This window comes from Salmo salar, chromosome 01 (genome assembly GCF_965601325.2).
Source record: "Salmo salar chromosome 01, fSalSal1, whole genome shotgun sequence".
In the NCBI taxonomy this organism is placed as follows: domain Eukaryota; kingdom Metazoa; phylum Chordata; class Actinopteri; order Salmoniformes; family Salmonidae; genus Salmo; species Salmo salar.
Genome location: NC_138291.1, coordinates 135,329,187 through 135,351,544, shown reverse-complemented (window position 1 = coordinate 135,351,544; position 22,358 = coordinate 135,329,187). Strand labels below are relative to the sequence as shown.

The 22,358-nt window shown below is 42.3% G+C and overlaps 1 protein-coding gene across 1 annotated transcript; it reads left to right on the top strand.

Moving 5' to 3' along the window:
* Nucleotides 1-7,296: 7,296 nt before the first annotated feature.
* tmem38b (transmembrane protein 38B) lies at nt 7,297-20,881 on the top strand. Its single transcript, XM_014125291.3, has 6 exons — nt 7,297-7,663; nt 13,715-13,871; nt 17,688-17,872; nt 18,769-18,856; nt 19,162-19,279; nt 19,848-20,881. Exons 1-6 carry the CDS (start codon nt 7,540-7,542, stop codon nt 20,157-20,159), a joined length of 984 nt encoding a protein of 327 aa, XP_013980766.1. The 5' UTR covers nt 7,297-7,539; the 3' UTR covers nt 20,160-20,881.
* Nucleotides 20,882-22,358: the final 1,477 nt, after the last annotated feature.

The following is a 22,358-nucleotide window of genomic DNA, read 5'->3' as shown; positions in this document are numbered from 1 at the left end:
TCTTAGAGTGTGCGGCTTTCTCTTATTTTCAAGTCAATGCCACTCTGACATTGCTCGTCCTAATATGTATTTATTTCTTAACTCCATTCTTTTACTTTATATTTGTGTGTATTGTTATGAATTGTTAGATATTACTGCACTGTTGGAGCTAGGAACACACGCATTTCAGTACACACACAATTACATCTGCTAAATATGTGTATGTAAAATTTGATTTGAAATTTGATTTGATAGCAGTGCAGCAATGCTCCCCATCCAACCTGACAGAGCATGAGAGGCTCTGCAGAGAATAATTGGAGAAACTCCACAAATAAAGGGGTGCCAAGCTTGTAGCATCATACCCAAGAACACTCGAGGCTATAATCGCTGCTAAAGGTGCTTCAACAAAGTACCGAGTGAAGTGTCTGAATACTTATGTAAATGTGACATTTCACTTTTTTTCTCTAAAAACCTGTTTTTGCTTTGTCATTATGGGGTATTGTGCGTAGATTGATGAGGGGAAAAAACTATTTAATCCGTTTTAGAATATGGCTGTAACGTAACAAAATGTTGAAAAAGTCAAGGGGTCTGAATACTTTACGAAAGCACTGTTACCTATCCCCTTACTTACTACTACTACTTACACTGACACCCCAACACAGACACACACTACATACGCCCACACACAAATACAACTTTCCCACTCACCACATACGCTGCTGCTACTGTTCAGTCTATTATCTATCCTGTTGCCTAGTCACTTTACCCGTACCTACTGTATATGTACATAGCTACCTCAAATTTCTTGTACCCATGTACATGTACTGGTACTCCCTGTATTTAGCCATGTTATTATTATTGTTTTTCATTATTCACTGTGTATTTATTCTTTGTCATTATTTCTATTTGATATTTTTTATCTTTAACTCTGCATTGTTGGAAAAGGACCCGAAAGCATTTCACTGTTTGTCTACACCTGTTGTTTATGAGGAATGTGACAAATACAATTTGATTTGATTTGAGAGGATGACAGACACTAGAGAGAGCACCACCAACACTGAGTTCTTGACATCCAACACTTAAAGAGCAGAACACCATACTGCAGAGCACTGTAGAACTACTCATTTTGTGGTGTCCATCAGTAAGGGATATGGGCACACACATTTCTCAGCTCTTGGCCAGACTTAGAGGTGATCATTGGATGCGACCAAGCTGTCACTACCATTCATAAACTTGATACGTCCCCATATTCATAACAGGAAGCAGGTGTGAATGGGTTTACATTGCAGCGACAGGTTCACAGTCACAGACATAATGGAACACATATTCCAGGCAGTTCTGTACCCTTTGTGAGACTGGACGCGGGCCCAGTAAATCCCAGCAATTAAAGGCCATGACTACATCCTAAATGCCACCCTATTCACTACATAGCTCACTACTTTTAACCAGGGTAGTGCTACTTTTGACCAAATCAAATCCAATCAAATGTTATTGGTCACATACACATGGTTAGCAGATGTTAATGCGAGTGTAGCGAAATGCTTGTGCTTCTAGTTCCGACAGTGCAAAATTATCTAACAAGTTATCTAACATTTCCTCAACAACTACCTAATACACACAAATCTAAAGGGATGGAATAAGAATATGTACATATAAATATGGATGAGCAATGAGCCTATGGGCCCTGGTCAAAAGTAGTGCACTATGTGGGGAATAGGGTGCCATTTGGGACGCATCCCGTCACTCTGATGCTGCCTGTGCTACTGTTGCAGGGGGGACCGGTGCCTTTGATCCTGGACCAGGAGGAGAATACTGATGAGGCTGGGGAGGACCAGGGGAGTCCGGGCAGTTTGGAGGGGTGGGGACTGAGGGACAGCAGTGACAGGCGTGACAGTGGAGAGGGATAGGTTGGGAACAGGGGAGCTACGGTATTGGGGGACTGGGCTGGAGGGGTTGTAGCCTCTTATGAACCATCCTGATCTCGCAAGCTTAAAGGATTAGTGCCTTCAAAAACATGATTTCCTGTATTTTATATATACAGTATTTCCACACTATGAGGTTGCAATAATACTCTGAAATTGTGAAAATTATGATAATGCCCTTTTAGTGTAAGAGCTGTTGAAAAGACTGCCTAAAATGTCAGCCTGTTTGGTGGGATGGTGTTTTAGCCTGCCTGGTGAATTCCAAATCTCTCTGCCTGGTGACATCCAAATCTCTCTGCCTGGTGACATCCAAATCTCTCTGCCTGGTGACATCCAAATCTCTCTGCCTGGTGACATCCAAATCTCTCTGCCTGGTGACATTCAAATCTCTCTGCCTGGTGACATCCAAATCTTTCTGCCAATGACATCCAAATCTTTCTGCTAGTTTTCAGTGTTTCCCTCCCGACTCAGACCACTCCTAGACAGTCCTAGCAAAACTCTTGCTTGAGAAATTGCTCTTTGCTTAGAAGCTATTTTTATTTCTTTTTGACAATACAGTAAGGTAATTAATTGTTACCACAAAATGATTTGGTATCGAGATAAAAACGGCAGCATGGGTGGGGGCATGAGGGACAGATGAAACTGGGGAGTCGCAGCCGGGTCCAGGGGAGGGGGGCTGGGTGGAGGAACTGAGGAGTGACAGTGAGGGGTTGGAGAGTCACAGAGGGGCTTAGGGACAGGGGTGACAGTGAGGATAGCTGGTGGGTGGGAACAGGGGAGCTATGGTATGGGGGCACATGACTAGGGGGCAGGGGGGTTACTATTACAGTGTGACGATGGGGTTTGAATCTTTCAGTCCTCTCTCACAACCAGCATCAACACGGTTGTTGTCACAGTAACCTGATTTGTGTTTGCTATACTGTAGGACTCACTTCATCATCTTTCTATGTGCCATAATAGTACTGTACTCTTCTCTTACTGTGTACAGGGTCAGCACTACCTACCTATGCCTTCAAGGCTTTATTAGACATTTCTTCACAGTTTCGGTGCTGTGGCATCACCCATAAGGGGACTTTCCACCAAGAACTTCTAATAGGCCTATAAATAATCCTTTGTGAAACCAAATGTACTTCACTTTCAGTTGAGGTAACAATGACTGTACATGTATGTTTATCGAAGGAAACATTGAAAATGATATTAGCCTGCGTCAGCACCAATACCACCACTACTTCATGGACTTGTGAAATCTCCAGTACATGATCTGTCTCAATCTACTGGCCTGTATTGTGCATTACAGTCAGTGGGTACTGGGCAGGAGCGTTCCCACATACATTCCCAGTTGCTGACGAACATAGAAATCATAACTATACAATGCTGACCTCTGCTGGCAATGATTTAGGTTTGTTGAGCCCAAAGAGGTAGATGACTCTAGTGTCCTGTTTTAGCATGGGCAGCTCCAGGGCCCGCGAATCAGTTGGACTGGCATTTGATTTCCATAGGGGGGCACATTTTTTTCATGGGACATCCTATGTGTGCATACATTTGAGCGTGCACAAATTATTTGAATGGGTGTTATGGCAAAACCATAGTGTGGCAGGTAGCCTAGTGGTTACGAGCATTGGGCCAGGAACTGAAAGGTTGCTGGTTCAAACCCCTGAGCTAACTAGGTGAAAAATATTTTGATGTGCCCTTGAGCAAGGCATTCAACCCAAGTTGCTTTGGATGAGAGTGTCTGTTAAATGACCAAGATGTAGGCAGAACGCATTAGTTTAAGTTTGGGGAAGCTTGCATTTTATCCTACTGATCTGCACGCCAGTTATGATTTTTGTGGAACAGTTTCATTTCAATAATGACAGCCTATCAATCAATCAATCAATCAATCACATCAATCAATCAACATCCGTATTTATAAAGCCCTTGTTACATCAGCAGATGTCACAAAGTGCTATCCTGAAGCCAAGCCTAAAACCCCAAACAGCAAGTAATGCAGATGTAGAAGCACGGTGGCTCTGAAAAACTCCCTAGAAAGGAAGGAACCTTGGAAGAAACCTAGAGAGGAACCAGGCTCTGAGGGGTTGCCAGTCCTCTTCTGGCTGTGCTGGGTGGAGAAAACTTCCATCATCAACTACGTAAAAAACATAGGCCTAAAGCTGACAAATATAAACCTGAGGAATATTCAGGACAGGTTCTTTCAATGCATTCATCTTTCTACTCCACCTGTCTGTCTCCCTTTCTACAGTATCTGTCTTGAGCTATCGCTTGTGAAGTGCGACATTAACCACGTTTCCATCCACAGTTGTTATGCGAGTAAAGTCATTGTGTACAAAGAAACCAGGACAGCTGTGTTGGAATTTTCAGCGTCATTTTATCAATTCCGACAGATAATTTGTTTGTTAGACATGGTGGGATCTTTATGTGTTGGTGAAATTAATTATGCAGGAAATGGCGGCGGCAACTCCTTTATGCGCAAATATTGATACAATAACCATCATTTTGAAGTAAATTTGGAGTCACGCAATGATATGGTGTGTGGTCCTCCCACTACGACTCGGGAAACCATATAGATTATTCGGCTACAGACTAAATAAGTTATGATAAACCTCACAGGGTGGTAAGTGCACAGTGATGAGTTTGATGCTGCTTTCCAATAAATATTGAGGGTCTTTTTCTGGTGACGTGATGATCTATACTAGACTGCCGTTTGACAAAAAAAATATTCTCACTCTTATCCATAATAATTTCAAGATCAGGGTAAGGCACATTTGCTATTTAACGCAACAGTTTTTGTGACAAAACTATGGTAGAGTTGAAAATGCGATGGAAACACAATGAACTTTAGATTTTTATTTGGTACATGAAAACCAAAGCGAAAATGTAAATTGTACAGTATTTGCACTATGTCATCACGCACTGATTTTTATCCACACGTCCATTTGGTGGAAACCAGGGGCACAACTTTCACTGGGGACGAGGAGACATCCCCCCACCCCCCGATTCTGAAATTGCATTTTTGTCCCCCCGTTTTATCATTGCAATGTGATACAAAACAAGGCAAAGGTGTGCGTTAGGAACCTTGCGGACGCCTCCGAGTGGCCGGATAGGCTGTTTGGAGTGTTTATCCGACTGGATAAAAAAGAAAATTCTATTAATAATAATTATGTCCCCCCCACTTCTAAAACCAAAGTTGCGCCTCTGGTGGAAACATACCACTTGGTGGGAAAAATGACATATTTTCTTTATGCAGATTCTAGAATATTTGCATGAAAATCTGTTGCCAATTGGATGGAAACCTAGCTAGTGTATCAAATCAATCAACTGGGTCCAACCCAAAGCTGTCACACAACATTGTATCATCTAGCCCAGTGGTTCCCAAACTTTTTATAGACCCCTTCAAACATTCAACCTCCAGCTCAAATGTTGTTTTTTTACCATCATTGTAAGCCTGCCACACACACACACACACACACACACTATACGATACATTTATTAAACATAAGAATGAGCGTCAGTTTTTGTCACAACCCGGCTCGTGGGAAGTGAAAAAGAGCTCTTATAGGACCAGGGCACAAATAATAATATAATAATAATTAATCATTTTGCTATTTATTTAACCATCTTACATATAAAATCTTATTTGTTCATTGAAAATTGTGAATAGCTCACCACAGGTTAATGAGAAAGGTGTGCTTGAAAGGATGCACATAACTCTGCAATGTTGGGTTGTATTGGAGAGAGTCTCAGTCTTAAATCATTTTCCACACACAGCCTGTGCCTGTATTTAGTTTTCATGCTACTGAGGGCCAAGAATCCACTCTCACATCGGTACGTGGTTGCAAAGGGCGTCAGTGTCTTAACATCGCAATTTGCCAATCCAGGATACAGTGGCTTCTGATTAAATAAACTTTTCACAGAACCACTTGTTGCAACTTCGATGAGGCTCTCTTGTTCAGATATTGGTAAGTGGACTGGAGGCAGGGCATGAAAGGGATAACAAATCCAGTTGTTTGTGTCATCCGGTTTGGGAAAGTACCTGCGTAATTGCACACCTAACTCACTCAGGTGCTTCTCTATATCACATTTGACATTGTCCGTAAGCTTGAGACATGCCATACTATTTTTGTCCAGACTGCATCAGATACATGGTCTAAACATACTGAGACAGAGGGGCGCTGTTTCGCTCGCTCAGATGCTTTATCTGAGATTGATGTTCCTTTCTGTGGGCGCTTGTCTCGGTCAAATAAACAATCAATATTTCAATATTTTATTTGGACGGGCAAGGAGGTAGAGTATGTCGGGCCAGGCCCCATAACGCTGGCCCTGGGCAGCGACATTGAGGACTTTCCCCATTTTGAAGTGGTCAACTGGGTGGGACTTCCTCTGGGTTAAGGAAGGATCACATAATTCCATCCAGGTCACCAGGAGAGATTATCAGCCATCATAGCTGTGGGAAATAGGGGTGCTGTGGGTGCTGCAGCATCCTGTGAAAAATCATAATTTAAAACAAAAGTTTAAAAAAAGTCCTTCACTAGTCATGTATTAAAGGCCCGATATAGCCATCTGTAACGTCAGCAAAAAAGTCGCAGCCCCCCCCCACCCCCAAACATCTTCCTGCGGCTATGTCAGCCAATGAATTATACCTCTGAGCAAACGTTCCATAACTGCAGGTGGCAGCAAATCGCCAACCTTGGATTTATACCTGTTCAAACAACATGTTCCAAGTGGCAGTATGTACCCTTTCAGTTTGTTGGCCAACGTATAGATATAGTAGAAGAAGAACATTTATTGAAAATGGAGGTGGACTCCATGGCGCTGCCGTGCTCTCACAGGCGCCATAATGGGACAGATACAAAGATGCGATGTCTATCTAAGTCCATGGTTGAGCCCTCAACTTGATCTACAGTAGACATGTTCTTGTTCACGAACTGTTCGATCAAAATAAACCTACACATACAACATGCATCCCCTTTTTCTTTTTGGCAGGTAGGCTAGCCTACAGTAGGTAACCTACACAAATTGTTACATGTTATACTGTAATGACTGATGCAAAGTGTACCTACACAGTTGTTACACGCTACCTATGCACAATACAAACAGTTGCAACGATAATAACCTGTGCATAACTGTACCTGCTGCTCATGTAATTACAATTATGTAAATAGTTGCAACCTGTATGCTCGTGTGCGTGTGTGTGTCTGTGTGTGCGTGTGTGTCCACGCGCGTGCAGAAGTGTATTGCGAAACCTGTCCTATAGCGTCAGTCCGCGAGCCACACACACACCTCTGATTGGCTCATCCTTCCACTTCTTGCCAATCAGAGAGCTCCGCTCGCTCCAACCGCCACCTCATTGACGGACTTACGTAGCCGGAATTCCGCATCCTGATGTCAATGGCATTGCATTGGCTGTCCCTTGTCCATAGGGAGCCGTTGCTGACCGATAAACAGGTGTTGTCAGTTTTGCGCTCGTCAGAACCAGCTGTTTTGATCTGAACTCTGAAGACAAAACAGACGCGACAGACCGGGGATAAACCACTAACCGACTGCTCAGATGCTCGGAGTTGGACGACTGCCACTTATTTAAACACCTCGAAGATTAGAAGTAGAGAGCACTCATATCGAGGGATTCCAGAGTAACAGAAATATGGATTTGTTTGGGGTTCTGAATTTGGACGAAGTGTCCCATGGACTGGCTGGTCTGTCCATGTTTCCATACTTTGACACGGCGCATTACATTGTCTCAGTGATGGCATTGCGAGAACAGCCAGGTAAGCAAAGACCGTTCAACAGCGGGTTGACATTGACCGGTCTAGTTCACTACAGTAGCCTAGTTATAACTGTTTATAAAGCTTAATCTATCTACTAGCCTATTGAATGTTTTGCTTCGTTGCTTTCCATATTTTAATGACAATAAGGCAAGGCTTGAATACTACACTTTTTGCTCCCTGATGACAGAATTCCGCCTCGAGTTGCCTCCACACCAGACGTGACAGTAAGCGTTCGAGTAAGCGTGTGAGAACGTGGAACTTGAGAGAACATTCCACACAATTCAACGTTTTTGGCCACGTCATGTTTTCATTTTCGAAATACCCACAGCTGGATGGCGTAATAATCTTAGGGAATGGATTACTGCTGCGGGATTAATTTGAGAATTGACATCCCTCATATTACAAAGTGACAGAGCTATGCATGAGTCCTAGCTAAATCTATTTATGTTTTATCTATTTGCCCAGTTGACATTAACAAGGTCAAGTCACGCCACTTTTGCACCCTTCAAGTTTTTAAACATGCCTCTGGAAGTTCATATAGTGGACAGTGATTGTGTGCGGGCACACACACACACACACACACACAATCCCTCTCCCACACACATAGTGAGATAGTGTATTGTGCTGTATCAGGGCGTGGGGACTAATTACTTCAGTTTTAATCTTTAGCCTGAACTGTATGTAACTGGAGCTTTGCAGCTATAAGATTTTGATACTCTGTGCTTGAGAAGGGAGGCGAAAGAGACCCATCAATAATTGAATGGGGCTCCTCTCTGGTTCTGTTTTGGCATCAATACTGCCTCAAGACTCACGGATGGAAAAACGTGACCCAAATGTAGATAATGACATACAGTAGGCTATAAATGGATAATAACACAGAATGTGTGATTTAGAGAACACAATCAACTACTGTAGCCTATTCATGAATCACGATAACGTTTATGATAAGCTTAAAGGTCAATGAAAGTAAATCAGTCAATGGCATGGCTGTATTGACCTCATATGTTATCTTAACATTTACAACAAACACACTATCACTGGCACTAACCATTGTGATATAGGTAGCAGCAACAGTACAGGCCTACTGCACATCGGGTTGCCTGACACTATGCCAAGTCTGTTATATTTATGTCACTCTTATAGTGGCTCAGTTTAGAGACAGGTGGAGTTTTACAGCTTCAAGGTTGACCTTTTCCCCAAACAAACCAGACCTGAGTTCAAAATAAAAAATATTCAAGCATTTACTCTAGTCTGTCTGGAGTACCAGATGAATAGTTGCATTTTTGTGACAATTCTATTGGTTCCATTGCGGCAGGCAAGCTCAGTCAAGCCCAGATAAAGAATTTGAAATGATATCAAATAGGACTTGAACTCAGGTCTAAAACAAACAGCAGGGTTAGAGCTAGTGTGGCTTCACTGACTTGTGTGGCATCTCATTCCCTCTGGCCTGTCAATACCTCAGCCGCTGCTGATCCTATAGGCTATGATCTGCATCCCAAATGGCACCATATTCCCTATATACAGTAGTGCACTACTTTTGACCAGGGCCCATAGGGCTCTGGTCAAATATAGTGCACTAAATTTGGAATGGGGTGTAAATTGGGGTACAGTCTATATGTCCCACAGGCTTCCTGGGTGTGAATGATTTGAGTAATGGAGGGGGTTGCCCTCGTGCAGTTTGCCTCTGCTGTCAACCTCCCAAAATATCACACGGTCACCCAACTTGCACCAGTGGTCCTCATATAACCCCTCCTCTGGGTGTGTGGAGAGTGTGTGTGTGTGACACGATATGGTCATAGCCTTGCCTGTATTATGATGGCTTCTACAACACAGAAAGCCATATTAGTGGAATCTACAGCCATATCAGGGATCAAGTCTCGAACTGAAGCCACAGAGAACAATGAAGCTTATTAGAGTCTAAGTTCCAAAACATATTTTCTCCCAGAAAGGAAAGGAATGTTCCAAAAGAGCCTGTTCTTTTCCCCTCTGTCTTCCATCCTGTTCTGGCTGGCCTTCATTTTTAGACAGCACTGGATCTTGTCATGATTCCCACAAAGCATTCTACATTTAGAGCCACTTGAAAAGCACCGCTGATATATAGATGGTGTTTATTATAAAAAGTATTTTTCATGAGCACTTGTCTTTATACAGCAGAGTCATTTCAAGCCGTGTCCAAACTTCCCTGAGTGAGTTGTACAGGAAGTGGGAGGTCTGTCTGCCATCTAAAATGGAAAAACGCAGCATTAGTTCCTTCTGTGAACAGTCTGTAATCTAAAAAGAAGTGCCCATCCTCAAGTACTCACAGAGGAGACCTGGCCCAGAGAGACAGACACAGAAAGACAAACGGACTGAACGAGAGAGAGAAGTCTCTCCCAGACTCTGAGGATTCTGTGACGTGAAACTAGTCTCTCAGAGCGACATGCATCAGTGTTTTCTAAACAGGGTCTAGAAACAAACTGCAGCTCTAGAAACCCTGTAAGTGAACCCGGTAGACGGGAACTACAGAGAGACAGGGGTTACACCACATTCTGTTCCTTCCTGTTTGGAGAGAGAGCATGTGAAATATCACAGACTGGGGCCAACTCACCACAACAAACTACATAGCAGGACAACACCAGGATGTTGTCTTTACTTTACCCATAACTATCCAAGGAGGCCAGCCTGCAGCCTGACAGCGAGATCAGATTTGACTTGTAAATGCCCTCTGAATGCAAAATGTGCTAGTAACCAAGGTCTCTCGAGGCATGGTGGTCAGGGTGACGTGCACACTGTCTCCTGCACAACCTAAACCTCTGCAGGGTTACTCTTTCTGCTGGTGTCATGATCTGAGTTTGCGACGAGAGATTGGATTCCAGAAAGCATTCCTTTTTTGGGTGTAATTTGTCACACTGTACCTGTCCAAATGCAAAAGTAAAGGGGTCACGGAAATGTCACAATGGAAACATTGTAAACACTTCCTGTCTTTTATTGGGACTGTATATTCAACAGGCAAATACTGTGATTCACGAAAGGAGAAGCACTGCACTTTACATGACGTAATTCAAATGTTTTAGGCTTTCTCTGGGGACTCTTGAAGCAAAAACTCAACAACCCACTCAATGAATATCCCTAGCTGGCAGTATAACCAGTTCACCCATTCTCAAGGGATTCTCAGCGTGCAAGGGATAGACGATTCAACAAAGCTTCAATAATTACACATATGCAGTGGAACGTATTAGTTGACAAAACCTCTCACCTCCCTTGTTTACTTATGCTAAATGGGGGGAACGCAGCCTTCCTTAATTTCTGTTGCTTGGCTGGCTCTGCTGCTTTTATAGCCCTCAAGGCATGAACTGCTTTTCAACTACAGGAAGCTCATCACAGCTAATTTCACACACTGCTGTTGTATGTGGCAAAACACACCTCTGCAGGCCTTTTTGACAAAATAACCAACTCTGTTTCTCTGCTGTCTGCTCAGTTCTCATGAGAGAAAGAAATCCTCTCTAAACACGGCTACATTTGACCAACACTATGCCTATATACTCAAGGGATATAACACCTACAGTAGATGTTGTGTACACATTTACATGCATGTCATTGAACTATCTGTACTATTACCATTGAACTCTTTGTATAGGCATATTCATGAATGTTGTGCCTTTGGTTATGTTACAGGTTACAGTATGTTTCCCAGTAGACAGGTATGTTATTACTTCATAAGTACAACTTATTCCTATATGTCATTAACGTAACAATCCCATCCACCTGCTATAGAAATCCATCCCGAGTCATTACAGTATGTATAGACTGTATATGGCTCTGAGTAAACTCATCTTTAGAGATCTGCTGTTGACAAATCTTCTATCCAGAAGGCTTTGTCCCAGATCTGGTGCATGCATGGCCTCCGAGCTTTTGTTTCTTTATTTAGTACCTTCCTTTACCCTAGCCTGGTCCCAGATCTGTTTGTGTGGACTTGCAAACTGTTTGGTGTGACAACTCATAGGAGTTGGTAAGAGGGCACGAACAGATCTGGGACCAGGCTATATTTTAAACGGGTAGGTTAAATATTTAACCATGACAACCTGTTAAGCGTTGTTGTGACATGGAGGAGCCATGGTTACACCGCTCCTCCTGCTTTCACAGTGATTTAACTGTTTACTAAGCTTGTTAAGAGGTTATTACGACTGTTATAACCTTCCGTCAATTGACTACGACCTGCTTTCAATTGATGGTTGGCATGATGGCAGTTCTTTTGATTAGGGATGTTGTTGATGGGTAATATGCTGACGTGCTGTAACCACGACTTTAGTTGCAACATCAGCTACCTTGCTCCAACGGCAAACGCCGCCGACCATGTAGGCTGTCAGTTCTGATGTATGTGTGTTCAGATGGGTACTGTTGCGCAAAGCTGAGTGTCCATCTGTAGTGAACTGACGCACCAAATACATTTTCATCAGCTATTGAATGGTTGTGCAAATGGTTGTTTGGTGGCGCCTGAGATTTGGAGTTGTGAGGAACCGTTGGCGTATGTGTTTATTTGCTGTTGCTTTGTGTGTATTTCTTTGTGTGCGTATGTGTGTGCCAACTGTGTACTGTAGCTCACCCTCTCTTGGAAACAGGTAATCACCAAACCGTATGGCTTGATCTATATCATGTGACGTCATGTAAACAGTATGTCAGATGCCCTGCGATTTAGTAGTTACACTTCAGATACGGTTGTAGTTCCTCCTGTAAAACCTCTCTTAACCTCTCTCCCCGAACCACTGGTTGACGTCTGGATGTGTGGCTGTTTGTTGGAGTTTGGTCAAGGGGCATTGTCGCATTGTCGCTACCAACTCCAGACCACACATTGCCACAGAAGAGCTGCATGGATTTGATCTCTCTCTCTCTCCACTGTTTCCAATTTATCCTGTCAATAAAACCATCAAAATACAGGAAAATTGATGATTTTATTTTAGAAAACACAACAGGATAAACACTACTGTCGTTTTAACTATTGAGACAATGGGAAGAGCATATGTAGTTACCATAGGTCTACTCTGCAGTCTTATAAAGGAAGCCTTAGTTGTGTTCAAGAGGGAGAACTCTAAATAACATGGCTTCCTAGTTGTGTTCGTGCTCAGGGCAGGAGGCTTCCTTGCCTGCCTCTCCAGGAGTCTTTAATCCCTCAGATTAACCAGGCTGGCATTACAGGATTTAGTTAGCGTGGAGCTAACCTTGAGACCAGGAAGTAGACTACTTGGGAACTGGCAAATTAAGATGAGGAAGGGCCAGAGCCAAGGTGCTAAATATGGCTCTGAGAAGGGCCTCAGCTGTGTACGTCCTATGCTCACATGGTGGACTGGACTGGTAGGAACTTGATCCTGTACATCAGCAGACTCCATCACCATCAATCATTTTCCGGACCACCTCCCTCCACTCAAGCCATGAACTTTTTGACCCTCTCCATCTTTGGTGACCAAGTGGTAGCAACTTGATCTTGTACTTGACTAGTACATTTTCACCATGTGAGCATACTATATATAGCCATATTTTTAATTGACCATAACATTTATTTGTCAGAGTGGGTGGGGTTTATTAGCTTATTTGCCACACTGTTTGTGGTGTAATGACCTTTTGGCTGACCTGAGTGACCCAACTACCTGTGTCTGTCCCTAATACATAGTGGAAGTCTTTCTTAATACTTGATCCTAGTTGATCTAGAATTCCTTCCTTAAGAGGCAGTGTCCATAGTCTGACTGAGCGTGAAGGAACACAATGCTGAATGGCTTGGGATATGGGGAGACGATACACTTAATCTTAATTGAGCAGATACCAGCCCTAATCAACTTTTGAGCTCTTAACTCTGCACTTTACTCTGAAGTCCTTAAACTGATTCTCATATCTGTATCAAAATGTGTGTAGGTGAGATGAGCACATATCCTAGTCCTGTGGCTGACCTGGTTCTCAGTTCTCTGTCTACTGTAGTTAATATTTAAACTGCCCTGGACCCATTGTGTCGTATGTTATATTGTACTTGTACTTTATTTTACTTAGTTTTAGATAAACTAACCGCTGGTGACTGGGTTTCAGGTGCCCTGGAGGTGGCGCGGAGGAGCCCGTTTGCCTGCTGGTTCAGTTCCATGCTCTACTGCTTCGGCGGGGGCATTCTCTCAGGTTTCATGATGGCTGAGGCCCCCATAGCCTTCCTGTCCAACAGCACCAGCGTTCTCATGGCCTCTGTCATATGGTGAGTCCTGTATTAGCTTTAAGAGATCAGAGAGGGAGGTAGGGGTTAGAGAGGGAGGCCACTATAGCCCCTCTGTCGAACTTCGCCAATGGCCTCTGTCATCTGGTGAGTGGGGGGGGTGGGGAGAGATGGGGAGAGAGAGGAATCACACGAAAACATGCAGTGTCTCTGGGAAAGCCATTGGAATACACACTAGAATACTGTGTAGATTGCCTTCAGTGGACCCTGAAAACCAATGGACCATAGATTCTCTGAGGCTCTCCCAGTCTGGATACACAGCAGGGGAAAGGGCTGAATAAAATGGCACCTATTAAACTCCCAGATTAAAAAAACAAAAACACATCCACCATGCTTCCTTTTCAATACCATAGTGTTTTAGTGCCCTCTGCTGGGGGGAATCCAACATGCTTACTGATTGTTGAACTCTGCTGTACATTTATTTTTAAACATGGACATTTAAGAACCTGTCTATGTCAAATCAATCTTTATTTATACAGCACATTTCAGACATGGAATGCAATGCAATTTCCTTTACAGGAATTTCTTTAAAAAAAAGCTTAAATATTTACTACACAGCAAACACAAGATAAAAAAACAAAATAGTGACACAAACTGAACAACTAAAAAGCACCCTTAGGAAAAGAAAAGCTAAAAATAGGTATTTTAAGATCTCTTTTAAATATGTCCACAGTTTCGGCCCCCCTCTGGTTATCTGGCAGGCTATTCCAGAGGCTGGGGCATAACAACTGAAGGCTGCCTCTCCATGCCTCTTGGTCCTAGACTTTGAGATAGAGCCTAGCCTGAAGAAGTTATTAACTATTTTTCTCCATTTCCACCTGACTGACGTGCCCAAAGTAAACTGCCTGTTGCTCAGGCCCTGAAGCCAGGATATGCATATAATTGGTACCATTGGGAAAAAAACACTTTGAAGTTTGTAGAAATGTTTAAATGATGTAGGAGACTAATACAATGTATATGGTAGAAGAAAATCCAAAGAAAAACCAACCATGCTCTTCCAATAGAACGTATAGGGAAAAAATTAAATCTAGCTCCCAGTATGCAATTCCTATGGCTTCCACTGGGTGTCAGTAGTCTTTGTTCAAGGTTTCAGGCTTGTTTCCTCCCAAATGAGGAAGAATTATAGTTTTAGTTTAGTACAGGGATACAGTCTTGGAAATCAGTCTGTGCGTGGGACGAAGAGGACGCGCACCTGCTAATATCGTTTTCCTATTGAACATACATTTTTCAGTATGAAATATTGTAGTTTAATTACATTTTAGCGTATCTGAGGATTAAATAGAAATGTATTTTGACTTGTTTGAAGGACTGGATTACTCAAATTGATGGCGCCAACTAAACTGACTTTTTGGGATATAAAGAAGGATTTTTATCTAACAAAACGACACTACATGTTGTAGCTGGGACCCTTTTAGATGACAAATCAGAGGGAGATTTTCAAAGTGAATATTTAATCGCTATTTGTGAATTTATGAAACCTGTGCTGGTGGAAAAATATTTTGATGTGGGGCGCCATCCTCAAACAATCGCATGGCATGTTTTCGCTGCAAAGCCTTTTGTAAATCGGACAGTGCAGTTAAATTATTGTTAATCTAAGATTTTAACCGATATAAGACACTTGTATGCTTCTAAATGTTTAATATCCATAATGTTTATGATTATTGATTTGAATTGCGCGCCCTCCAGTTTCACCGGAAGTTGTCCCGCTAGCGGGATGCCTAGCCCTAAGAAGATTTTAAAAGGCCAATGACAGAGGACCTGAGGGACCTACTGAGTACATCACTTAAAAGCATGTCTGACATGTATTGGGGTGCACAATTGTGGATGGATTTAGAAACCAATAGAAGAACGTTAAAATGAATTCTAAAACTCACAGGCAGCCAGTGCAGAGACCTTAAAACCGGTGTAACGTGTGCTCTCCGTCTGGTCTTGGTCAGTACCCGTGCTGCAGCATTCTGTATGTTTAGCAGTTGACCAATGGCTTTCTTGGGAAGACCAGACAGGAGAGCATTACAGTAGTCAAGCCTGCTTGTAATAAAAGCATGGATGAGTCTCTATGTATCAGCCTGAGAGAGAAACGGCCACACCTTGGCAATGTTCCTCAGGTGAGGGGAAAAAAGCTATTTTGTTCACATTCCCAATGTTTGATTTGAAATTTAATTCAGAATCTAAAATCCTAGTCTTTATTACCTGTAAATTTAAAATGTGCGGCCAGATTCCCTCTCTGTGCTTTGTCTCCAACAAGTCCCTCGGTCTTGTCTTGATTTAGCTGGAGGAACTTGTGTGCCATCCAAGTATTTAAATCACTAATACAGTCTACATTTTCAATGCTACGCAGACGATACACAACTTTACATTTCTGTGTCACCAGAGGATTTTAGCTCCACAAATAAACGATTAGACTGTATTAGTGATTTAAATACTTGGATGGCACACAAGTTCCTCCAGCTAAATCAAGACAAGACCGAGGGACTTGTTGGAGACAAAGCACAGAGAGGGAATCTGGCCGCACATTTTAAATTTACAGGTAATAAAGACTAGGATTTTAGATTCTGAATTTAATATATATTAATATATATATATATATATATATATATATATATATATATATATATATATTACACTGAACAGTATCAGACCCAAAATCGAACCTTGTGGAACTCCACATGTGATATATATTTTCTCTGAGTTATGTTCACCAAGGGTGACAAACTCTCAACTGGTTAAATGGGTCCTAAACCAATTTAGAAGTGAACAGGAGAGACCAACCCACCTCTCCAGTCTGTCCTGAAGGACTTCGTGGTCAACCGTGTCGAATGCAGCACTTAAATCTAAGATTACAAGGACAGAGAGCAGGTTGGCATCTGTGTTGGGTCTAAGATCATTGACCACTTTAAATTCAATTTTAGTTACCTTGTGGATTTCAGTAGGCCTATGGGTGTTTTGATAACATACACTTGTGTAACAGAATATGCAAATAAGTGGGTAAATGACCACACAGGAATGGACCAATTAGCCAGTCCTGGTCCCAGATCTATTTGTGCTGTATATGTTTAGCATGGCAATGTTGACCATGGGATTTGGCAAGACGGCACAAACGGATCTGGGACCAGGCTAGAATATGTAATTGTTCAAGTACGGTGAAGGTAATATATACTGGGTGCTCACGAGTGGCGCAGGGGCACTGCTTCTCAGTGCAAGAGGCATCACCGCAGTCCCTGGTTCAAATCCAGGCTGCGTCACATCTAGCTGTGACTGGGAGTCCCATAGGGCAGTGCACAGTTGGCCCGGGGTAGGCCGTCATTGTAAATAAGAATTTGTTCTTAACTGACTTGCCTAGTTAAATAAAGGCTAAAAATGCTGTTATTTATGTCGTCATTGAGAAAACAAACACGCACACTACAGACAGCCTACCCCGGTCTGACAATTTCATACGTGTTCGATGAAAAGCTTTTTATGTTTTATCGCCGTTATAATGATGTGGATTGGAGCAGCAAGGTGTTTTGCTGTAATATTTTACTCACTACTTCCTGAATGGACATTGCATGGCTGTGGTTTGTGGGAAGAATTGGGTAAAATACCGCCCTCTGCTGGCTAAATAGAAGACTGCTGTTAACAGACAGTATAGCTGGGGGTTTACTACAATAAACTGAATGTAAACAGAGCTAATTCTCAAATGTCTGTTTGTGTGCGTGTGTACATTTCTGTGTGAGTCCTGGCTTGGATGCATATGTGCGCGCATTCCTGTCCGTGTGTGTGCCTGCCTTCCCTGTGTTTGTGTGTGCGTGTGTATTCCAGGTACCTGGTGTTCTACTGCCCCCAGGACGTGGTGTACTCCTGTACCGCCCTCTTCCCCCTGCGTCTGGTGCTGACGGGTATGAAGGAGGTGACCCGCACATGGAAGGTCCTGGGGGGTGTGGCTCAGGCACACAGCAAGTACAAGGATGGCCTGCTGGTGATGATCGCTATAGGATGGGCTAAAGGTACAGTAGGCATCTATTGTGAATGCAATCCACACAAGCATACAGTCTGATAACCATAGAGATTGTGACAACCTCTGGCCACTATACGCTATGCTAAGGTACCACTGTGTGTGTATACAGACAAGCATGTGAAATATGCCCATATACACACACACAGATACATAAAACACTCTCACTCCCATTCATGAAGTGTATTCAACATCTAGTTTTGATTTACATCCGGTTGAGTTGTCAACTAACTTAAATTCAACAACACATTCACCATGTCATGGTTAAAGGCTGGGTGAAAAAAAAAAAAAAAATTCTCTTACGTTGATGACTTTCTGCAAATCCAATCAGTTTCCCACGTTGATTCACTGTCATCACATAGATTTCTGTTGTTGAAATGACGTGGAGAGAGCATTGATTCAACCAGTTTTTGCCCAGTGGGTACGTTGTGTGCGAGTCAATTTGGAAAGTAAAGCCTTGTAGGTAGTCATTCATAAGACGGGTTTGAGAAATGTAATGGATATCAAAGCCATTACTGTTGTCGTCGTTAACGTCCTGAGCTTTGGTCCTTACAAATGTTTCTACATAACATGAGGTTGAGTTGACAGTAATTGTGATCCTGTAAATGAAGCCCGGAAGCCTTTACACGCATTACATTCTTAGTATTTATTTAGCAGCAAACAAACTCATTGAGTTGACTTTTTAGACTAAGTACTGGACCAAAAGAGTATAATGCAACTAGACTGCTCCAAGATTTGTTTGTGCTGTATAGCAAACTCGTATGGTCATGCCAAACAGACCACTGGAGCTGGCAAGACTGCACAAACAGATCTGGGATCAGGCTGTACAGGCTACTGTAACAACCCAGAGGACAATTACACAGCGTCTACTTCTCTCTTTCTCTTTAGGTGCTGGAGGGGGTCTGATCAGTAACTTTGAGCAGCTGGTACGAGGAGTCTGGAAGCCAGAGACCAACGAGCTTCTTAAGATGACCTAGTAAGTCTCCTCTAACAGTGCTTGTACTTGACTCTGTATGATGTTGTGCACAGAAACCCAGTGATGTAATTGGAGACTCACTGAGTGACAGATCTGTCGCTGGCTGGCTGACTGTGTTGGCTATGACTTTGATCTGTTGTTGTGTGATGATGTCTGTCTAGTGGCGTCTCCCTATTCTGATACGGGAGAGCGAAGAGGGGATCCTGAATGCCTACCCGCTGTGACTCACAATCTGTTCAGAACCACAATGGTGAAGTCATGACATCTGAGTTGACCTTCGACCTTTAACCTTTGTGTTTGCGCAGCCCCACTAAGGTCACCTTGATAGGAGCGGTGCTGTTTGCCCTGCAGCAGAACCAGTACCTTCCTGTCCAGAAACAGCACCTCATGCTGATCTACACTGTCTTCACCGTCGTCAACAAGGTCAGTCACTGACCTAGCCTCAACCCCAACCCTAACACTATAGGACTTGTATGTTTATCGGACCCAGATCAAGCCTAGACATGAACTAATAAAGCATACTCAATAGGACAATCTCAGCTGAAAGTGTTTTTTTTTAAACACAGGAATAGGTTTATTCGTCTGGGAAAACAGCCCAGACATAATTTTTATGGAAATTACAGCATTAAATGGTAGTGTTCGTCATGTTATTTGAATGACCTACCTTTATCATTAGCTATGACTCAACATTAGTCTTAGTGTTGCCCCAGCAGGAGATTTTTGTATCGTTTTCATCTTGTTGCGTCATTCTTTCTCAATCCTCTCACACTGAGGTCTCCTGCTCTCGACTCTGAATCTAAGCACAGGTTTTCAGAACTCTCAAATGTTCATTTGGGGTTTACCGGTCAACTCACTAAAGTTGCATTTAGTCTGATTAAGAATCTGTTTACCTCATTAGTCATTTTTGTAGTTGTCAGTGTATTCTCATCACTCCACCCTGTCTCTCCTTTCTTCTAAATCCTTCCATCACTTTTTTTTTTTTTTTTTTCAGACAAGGATGATGCTGACCGGCTCCTCTTCCTCACCCTTTGCTCCCATCGAGTCTGTCATATACAGCACATTCTTCGCTGGTCCATCACCATCCTCCTATACCACCCTCACCACGGAGACTGAGACCCTTGAAGTGAAGAAGCCGTCCACAGCCACTAAGAAGAGCATGAAAGAGGCCTGTGAGAGCCTGAACGGCGCAGCCCCTGGCTCCCCGTCCAAGATTGCTGCACACAAGAGGGGAAAGGGCTCCCCGAAGAAGGCCAAAGAGCAACCGGAAAGCACTGAAACGGAGAGCAATAAGAAGAGTGACTAGTGACTGTACTGTATAGAAATATAGTCTATAGAATGGACGGCCACTTAGCACACTGGAATTTGACTGGTAAAGGCATGGGTACACTTAATATGGCGGCCAGTTCACCCATTGTTAGTACATTGACTTGAATGGGGATGTCCATTCTATAAATTATATTTCTATGCTGTAATGCCCTCCTTATCCTGGCTAGGACAATCTATCCTCCTTGTCCTGTGACACCGTCATCCTGTGATGGGTCCCAATCTGCCCACTACCCCACCCCCTTGGTCCTAACACTTTGATGTGTGTAGATCTGTAAGGTGTAAGCAATATCAATTATGGCTAGGGTTGGAAAATTCCTGCAACTTTCAATAAATTCCCTGGTTTTCCCAAAATCCCGGTTGGAGGATTCCTGGAATCAGGGAATAAGCAGGAAATCTGGAGTCCTCCAACCAGGACTTCTGAAAAGCCAGGGAAATGATTGAACGTTCTAGAAATTTTGCAACCCTAGTTATGGCCAAGCGGGAGGAAATTGGGGACCGCCTGAATGAGTGCAAATATAATCTATGCTGATTTTATTATACAGTAAATGTATCTATATTTTATATTGAAGTTTGATAATCCTTTTGTAATTATGCGTTGATGAATCCAGTTTTTACTAAGGGATAAATACTGTCCATGATGCTGATCCATGACTGTCGGCCACTGTTTAACTGTATTTTAATATAAAATATTCTGTTTTATTGGCCTGTATTTCCTACTATGAAATATTTTACATATAGAGAGTTTATATAATTATTACTCAGATGTTCTATTGTATTTATACTCACGGAAATGCACTTGAATTACACGTTTCTAAATGGAATGCTTTTTGGTACACTTACTCTTTTGTGAATGCTAGTCTATTGAGCGCTTCAAAAGTAAATGATCACATGCACTTTAATCGGAGTCCATGTCGTTCTCATACAGTAACACCGAAATGCAAACACTTGGACATTTGAAAACATTTTGTATGGTAAAACCTTTAGTTGATAACCTTTTAGTTCATACGAAGATGTTCAGATTGGAGAAATATTTTCAGATACAGCATCTCGAAGCTCTGAGTCGACATACCGATAATGTATTTCTTCAATTATATTCTCACCTGTAACAATGGCTCCTATTTATCTTATTATTGTTAGCTGTGGTCATGTCCAGGGCAAGGAAAGGTCAGATTTAGCTGAACAAATACACACATCAATATCTCAGCCTGCTTTTCTTTTACAATGGAAATGAGGTTTGAATTAAAGATGCACTCCAGGATCTTAAGCACAACAAATGGGTAACATATAGTACGAATTGCATTCGTAACACAAGAATTTCTAAAAAACAAAATATGTATATTTTGCAGGATGTAACATATCATACGAAATGGATGATGTTGTACACAATTTGACTTAGCACACAAAAAACGGGGACCAATTTTGGCTCATGAGCACTACTATCAAAACTACTGGCTGAAATTATACCAACGTTTGAGAGTAACTTTAAGTAGTGTGCAATAATGCTGCCCTTATATGTGTCTCGGTCTATTGGTTGTATTTTCCCTAATGATGTCTTAATTCTTTGATTTGGAACAGTAGAAACTAATGGAGCTCACAGATGTAACATTTCTTCTATCCGTAAGACAAAGAGGGAAACATTGCATCATTGTAGCATGAGAACTTGATTGATAACTCACCCACTTTCACCACCTTAGGAAAAGAAAATCCTGAAATCCTTCAAGTTCACAAAATAACCTCAGAGTTTGGAAAGGAGTCCCACAGGAATACAAATTAAGAACAGAGGTGGTGTTGAAACTCTAGTCGTAAAGGAGTCTCGTAGCAGATATGTCTGTCTGTAATGCTCACAGTCCACCTCTGCATGTCAATTAGAGTGCCATCTCTCAGTGTGTGTGTGTATGACCACTTGCTTGCGTTCATGCTCGGTGTGTATGTGACTAAGGGTGAACTCTGAGTCCTGGGTAGTTTAAGTCCGCTCTCGCTCTCTCAATTTAATTTGCTTTATTGACATGAGGTAACAATGTACATATTGCCAAAGCTTACTTTGGGATTTACAATATTAACATAATTAATAATAATAATCAATATTGTCAACGGGACAACAGTAACAACAATAACCAAGGGTCAAAATAACCATACATTGAACAACATTGATATGTGCAGGATGGTTGGTCTGTCA